General features: G+C 31.2%; 1 protein-coding gene across 1 annotated transcript; it reads right to left on the bottom strand.

The window, feature by feature from the left end:
- Positions 1-539: 539 nt before the first annotated feature.
- CPR4 (cuticular protein 4) lies at positions 540-2,130 on the bottom strand. Its single transcript, XM_017899603.1, has 2 exons — positions 2,062-2,130; positions 540-902 (listed from the first exon to the last, which is right to left on the bottom strand). The coding sequence occupies exons 1-2, from the start codon at positions 2,071-2,073 to the stop codon at positions 540-542; spliced, it is 375 nt and encodes a 124-aa protein (XP_017755092.1). The 5' UTR covers positions 2,074-2,130.
- Between the last annotated feature and the right edge of the window lie 5,465 nt (positions 2,131-7,595).

Below are 7,595 nucleotides of genomic sequence, written 5' to 3'. Positions count from 1 at the left end.
GTTAATTAATATTAGTGCAAAATAGCAATTTAAAAAAAAGTAACAACTTTAATTTTGACTTTAATTAAAATATAAAATATGAAAGTATAACCAAGGAAATGGGAAATAGTAGTAATTACACTCACATATTTTACAAAGGATTTTAATATAAACGTTTCATTACAAAATGATTGCAGTATGTACAATGTGATATGACTAGCTACGTAGCAAGTAGTATAAAACGGCAAATAGGAATTCCTTTTCCTATTATAAGCGACAAATATTGAGTTGAGTAATACATAACTTAAATAACATCAAAAATGGCGCAAAAATCGTGACCATTGTCCAAATGATAAATTTCATATACGACGAATGATTCTTCTGTTATATGAGTACCAATTTAATATTCTATCCTGCATGATATCAAGTTAAAATGACAAAATGGATAAAAGCTAAAATTCTATTAACAAATTCCATGTACCATGAAAATAGTCCTATTCTTTTTTCTCTAGTGAGCAGCAGTGAATGTAGGCCATAAGCAATGAATAGGCTGAAATTATCTACGGGTGAAAAGCAATCGGAGCGACCTTCAGGGCAGGCTTAATGATAGCCACTGGTTCTCTATGGACAACAGCGTTGAATCCATTCACAGGGTCCGCTGTATATTCAACGATCCTTCTGGTGCCATCAGCTTCAATGAAACTGTAGCTGCCGCTGACTATATCACCATTTCTGGTCTCTTGCTGGGATTTCGAATCTCCAGTCAAACTGTCCTGAACGTCGTAGGCGTAAGTGTATTGTGGATGGGGATCATAATTAACTGCTGGATTTATGGGTGTGAGTTTGGCCAGTGGAACTGCCGGTAAAACTGCAGCACCCTTACATGTCGCGAATGTGGCAATCGCCAACACAATAATTACTTGCTGGAATGCAATAAAAAAGTACAATAAATATAGCGTAATAGGAAAGTATGAAAAATAGAATAATAAAATAACTAGAAATTAAATACAAATTTTAAGTAAAGTAATTATTATAGAGGATATCCTAGGATAGACGATGCAATCAGGAAGAAAGATTATTTCTACGAGCAAAAATAAGTGAAAAAAGAAGATAAAGTGTATTTAAGAAAATCGAGTTTGAATGTTTATTAATTGTACGTGCATTTTATTAACTAATAATGGAATGAAAATTGCACGTTTAAGCAAATGTTATTTTACTAGCAAAGGTAAGTCGGAAATATAGAATAACACCTTTTCATCAGAGGCTTGCTTTTGAGAAAATCGAGATTCCAATGAGTCGACTAAACTCTGTCGGTAATCACATTGAATGCATTTTATCAAAAGTTACTCGAAAATGCACTCGACGAATTTTTTAAATTCGACTTTTTTGGAAACAAAGTGTCAACCATAAAAATTTGATTATTTTTGCTTTTGTCTTATCTTTGCTTGTGTTATCATCTCTTATTCAAATATACCATTCTTCTTTGGACATCCTATAGAACATGAAAATGTGATAATGTGTGATTAATGATACCTTTTTGTAACTTACAAAACTATTGCGATTGTATTTTTCTTGAAATGACTATGCACAATGTGCAAAATATTTTTTATTACTCTCATATATTCTAACTCGTATCTTTAAAATTTTTATCAGTATTTTTATTTATATAATTTATAATAATTATCAGTTTATGTCGCTCTACCTTACTTATTAATTTTAATTAACCAAAATTATTCACAAAAAGAAAAATAGTAGAATGTCATGTAACATAATTATGTTTATATTATGTATAATGTCATATACAATAAAATAATAGTGCTTGGCCATACAAGTAGTAACATCACTTATTTTGACATGAACTAACGATGTAATTTGTATATATTTCTATTAATTATTTTTTTAACTATATATATATGTGTGTGTGTGTGTGTGTGTATTTATGTATCTATATATGTATATGTATTAACAATTGATTTTTCTTTTGATAAAATAAAAATCAATTTTTTCAAAGAAAAAGAACGAACTTTTGATAAAAGTTGTGAAATTAGTTCATCAATTATTCAATTACTACTGTATTCTCACCTTAATAGCCATGTTGATTTGCTTTTGGGATAATCCTACAATTGAATGAAAGTCTAGAAGGAAACTGACTGTTCGGTTTCCACTGACAAACGTATTTATAGGTAGCACAGGGTTGTCATTCGTGGTGTACGTGAATCGATGCTCATCGCAGCCCTCGATGCATCGCAAACAGCTTCGGAGGTGCGTACGTGACACGCTTCCGACCCAGCAGCAAAAGTTTCGCTCTCGTTTTTAATTCTCTAACTGTTGCACATTGAACCACCTTCGAAATTCCAGCAAACACTTTCATTATTCGTTCAAATTGTATCGAGAACTGCTATCTCTGATAACAAATGTATAGAAATTTATAACGAATAACATGTTATTTGGGATCAAATAAATTGGATATTTATTAAATTTTAATATTTACGTTTTATTTAAAATTAAGAAAGTAACCAGAGTGTTCATTTCTCGAGGCATATTTTCTAATGAACAATATCAAAATTTGACTCCTCTTATGGGATATGATCCTTTAATTATAATACAGGATTTTATATGATAAAAATTATAGAAAATTTTAATCTCAAATAAAATTACAGCTAATATCTGAAACAACTAAATACATCTCTAAAAAATAGGAACCACTATCTAATGCAAATTATAAAATGCGAGAAAATAAGAGTTATTAATAAATATATAAGAATAAATAAATAAGAGTTATTAATAAATCTCGTACATCGTTATTAAAAAAATAAATTATTATAAATATCCATTCATTCTTATTTAATTGGTAATTTGTATAATTACTAATGCTTGTTAATATAAAATAATATAAATAATGCAATATAAATAATAAAATATGATACAAACTAATGTAATCTGTAAATCACATAGAAATTAAGGCATTTGATGCAAAAGGGACACACGCGTGAAAATACCATTCCAAACTCTTCATTAGAATAGCCATTATTTAAACAACTTGTAATTCGTTTATTATTTTTATACAAAAGTGTCCGTTACAGTTACAAATGATTTCCTTCTCATTGTTCAGTTAACATAACCATTAATACTTTTAAATAATAAAAGAATTATATAATTTATATGAATCGCTTTTTTAATATCGTATCTTAAAATTTTTGAAATTAATAAATACAACGTCACAATGTTATCTCTCGTTAAAGAAGAAGAAAATAAAGGTCGAGTATATGATCGTATGATAAATTTTAAGTATATAAAGAAAACAAAGCAATTCGGACAATAATTCTTCCAACTCAAAATTGTTGTGCTTTCTCTGTTGCGTAATTCCATGTGGTTTTAGTCGTAGTCGTAAGTGTAGCGTTTCCGTCATGTAAGCACGTGGCGCGAAGAATACTAAAGAGTTGGAATGATCCGCTTTGGAATGCTCGCATTTCGTTTTCCTGTCTCCGATCTCCGTTGATTCCACGATTATATCCTGACAAACAAAGCGTTCGTTTACTCCATTTAAGTGTGATATAACATTCTACCGAAGCATAATTAAATCACTCATTTGCCAAATCGTTGAACTCTGGAAAAAGAAAGAGGAAAAAATTTATTTTAAATTTAAAAAGTTAAGCTTAGGTGTCTTGGCGCCAAAATTTTGAAAATTCAAAAAATGCAAGTAACCACTTGGACCTGTAGATGGCTTAATCGTACCTAGTGGTAATTATAGAAAGTAGTCTAAATCAATCATTTTTTTTAAATTAACTTATTTCTTATTATTTTCACTTATTTCGTATTACATCTATTTATTTTACAATAATGTAAAATTTCGGAACTAGTTTGAAAGTAAGAAGAAATTGAATCGTTGCATTGAGCTTATAATTGCGTTGTAATTAATTTTCTAATTTATCTAAATGCAAAAACAGGGTACCTGTAAATGAATGGTATAATCCAAACTGGAGTAATTCCATGTAAAAACAAATTGAAAATGTAAAATAAAATTTGTTCGAATGGCAGTTCCTTTTTGAGAAAGTAGAATTTAGAAATTCTTTAGAAAGTTTTACAATTTTGAACGGCGGCAAAAGATACGTAAAACGAAAAACATTCGCGTAGAATTTAGAAATTTAGAACAAAATTTAGAAGAATTTAGTCTCTGCGCGATAAATTAAAATATTTATGGTTAATTTTTTGAGAGAATGATTTATTTGATACCCATGGTTCTCCTTCCAGAAATTTTCTCCTCATAACCAGTAAAATATGATGCGATAGAAAAAAAATGTAATCTTGAAAAATCATGCTTGAAGACAATTTTGTGACTACTTTCTGAACACACCATCGATTTGAAAGTGTACTATCGTGCTTTAATGGTCATGACATATAATTCTCATATATCTTGCACAAAAATACGATTTCACATAAACATTCTTAAATCAATCAATCTTATCTTAATTTAATGTATCGGTAGCAATATATTTTTATTAATATGTCGGAAATTATTAAATACCTGAAACTAATATTTTATATTTGGGATCCCTCGACCCCTCTCTTTCAAAATTTCATGCCGATCGGAGATATTGGGTGTCCTAAAATTCAGACAAGAAGTAATTTTGGTAGAAAACACAGGTTTTTAATTAAAAACTGTAAATGTTGCTCAACAATGAAGACGCATTGTTCTTTCGTGTAGCGCTCCAATTTTAATAACCCTGAACTGTCAATTGTCACGCTGTCATTTTCCTTTGTTTGCGTACAAATGGCGCAAAATTTTAATCTTGCGTGAATTTTGGAACATCCTTTAAGTACTTTCTGGAACAATCTCTGATATACTATGCATTGCAGAGAAGAAGTCCGCTGTTTTGGCACAGGGACAAGGGAGGTATTCTACTTGCTCCGCCTAATATGCTCGCTTGTAGTCCCCATTCTTTTGCGACACTACCGAAACCAGTACCTTCAGGTTCAGTAACGTTATACGTTAACATAGGCATAAGATATCCGTAAAATTCCTATACTCAAATAACACATTGTACGCTTGTGAACATGAGAGCAATACTGCACGAGCAAAATATGATTATTTTCACTTATACTTCATAAATACTAAACACATATCTAACCCTCTGCACTCGAGAGGCGCCCTTCAGTCGTTATTTGATGAAATTTCAAAGCTCGATATTAATTAATACATCAAATTTAAAATAATGTAGCAGTGTGCGAGATATCGAAATTAAATAATCCTACGTGTTAATTATTATATGATTTCTTATTTACTGCTCAAAAAATATCATCCGCCTTATAGCAGAAAATTTTTCAACTCGTAGCCTTCCTTAACCAAAAAATCGTCGAGTGCAAAGGATTAATACGTGTATGAAATATAAGTATAGTCAAATAAAATTAGGAAATGAACATTTATCGGAAGAATCTGAAGTTAATGCTTTAGGGATGGATCTACGCTCTTGCATCTATTTATTGAGTCTGTCTCACTTTGTCTCCATTATTCCGTTCGCTTTCTTTGTCACATGGTGCTATCTGACGAGGCTAATAGGAAGGGATCATTTCTGCCAATAAAGTAAACACGTTTACTCTGCTTCTGCGATAACGTTAGAAAGGATGGGTTCATGGGGTTCGGTTCTACGTTTCGCTTAACGGACTTCTTTTTAGCAACGCATAGTACCTAGGTAACATAATCTTTTTGTTAGTAGTAGTAGACGTCGTCATGTGTCGAATATCCGAAGACCCACAGTAACATTCAAGCTCAGACGCTACTGAGTATCCCATCTAAAATTGACCTGTCTTATTTTTCAAACTGTACTACATTTTTATTTTGGTGATCAAAGAATATCGTTTTACACTACAGATATATTATGCATACCAGAATTTTTAATAATGACGATACCTCAGCTTCCTAACCCGGGATATCATTTCTGCAAACAAATCAAATCAAATCAAATCCCTCCTTCGCTCTTTTGCGAAATCATAAATATTTGCAGAGATGTCCAACAAATTTCAACTTTTTCTCTAATCTGTAATATCTGTAGCGACCAACGTTCACATCGTCACCGCTAGATGGAAAAACGGAGGTTCAAGGTTTTCTCCTAAGTCTTCGGTGAATCCTTGACTGACATTAACACAAGTTCCTAGCCTACCTAAGTATCCTCTATCTAAGGTAGGGTCTGCTAGATAGCTTTACTAACGAGTCCACTAGTGGGCTCGGGATGAAACACATCCCTTCCTTACGTCCCTTCTACCCGTTACATAACATAGCAAGACGGTCACTAGAATATTACGGAAGGCACAAGAACAAGACGATGAAAAACCTAACCACTGTGGGGTGAACCACATATCCATTAGGTGATTTTTGTACAGTTTACTTTCTTGCATAAGAATCAGTAATCAAAATTGCTCTATCGTCCTCAGTTTCTGAAAAATGTGAGTTTTTTTAAAAACGCACGATTTTTGGCTAAAATAAAGTAATACATAAAAAGTAAGAACGTCAGAAGGTTCATTCAAATTAGATGAGAGTATCCCGAGTTTATTAATGCTTATAATCATTTATGGTACTTAATTGATCATCAAAGTTTAAAAACAATCCTCCAAGCATGCTTTTACATTCTTACAAAAAATTCTTTATCTGGCACGAATTTGCTACACAGTAGTGTATTCCGTAGGCTTTTCTAAAGCAGAAATCATCCAGAAACATTATTAAGATGATATTCAATGTTGACAGGACAATAAAATATGTTTTGGGAACCCGTAAGCGGGATTTTCCCACCGCATAGTAATTGTTCGCACATTTAACTTCGTCAGGGCTGTTGACACGCGTAATCCACACCAAAATTATCATCCAATAGATCTCATTTGTTATACGTATAACATGTCTATGTTCTCATGTACTTTTTCATACTAATCGCTAAATTAGAAGAAATTTCTCTCAACCAATTGTAATTTGAAACAGTTTCGTTACTCAATACATAAAAACGAATGACTTTTTAATATAAAGATGCTAAAAAATAAATTTCTACCTAACTTTTAAGATAAGAATGGATCTTTTAACGTTTTTTACTTTTCGTGTAATACTCCATTTTAGTCAAAAATACAGGGAATATAAAAATATTTTAACGTGCATATACGTATCGTGAAAATTTATCATATGAAAATGCGAATACAGTCAAAACTTATAAAAAATGTAACAATTATCAAATTTATTACTAATAACAAATTGTTGACAACGTAAATTTATAATAAAAGCGAAAAAATTAATAAATTATTGGTTATTACTTGAACTTATAATGTACTAATGTTAAAATGTACCATAATTTGCAAAAAGTTTATAAATTATTACACTAATGGTTATAACAAATTAATATTGTTAATAACAAATTGTTCACAATGTGAATTTATAACAAAAGTGAAAAAATTAAATTATTGGCTACTAGAGCGAAAAAGTAATAATTAATGGAATCGATGAAGTTCGGAAATTTCCGTGGGTTTTCGGCCGATTGGTGGCTATATAAAGATTGAAGCGCGAATGTTGAGTTATTTGTCGATTTGCCGTTGGAAGTGAAACATTCAAATTTTCTTGGTACACAGAAGGGGGGGGGGGG

This window comes from Eufriesea mexicana, unplaced genomic scaffold (genome assembly GCF_001483705.2).
Source record: "Eufriesea mexicana isolate 0111107269 unplaced genomic scaffold, ASM148370v2 scaffold953, whole genome shotgun sequence".
Lineage (NCBI taxonomy): Eukaryota > Metazoa > Arthropoda > Insecta > Hymenoptera > Apidae > Eufriesea > Eufriesea mexicana.
This window is presented reverse-complemented; position numbering and strand designations above follow the sequence as displayed.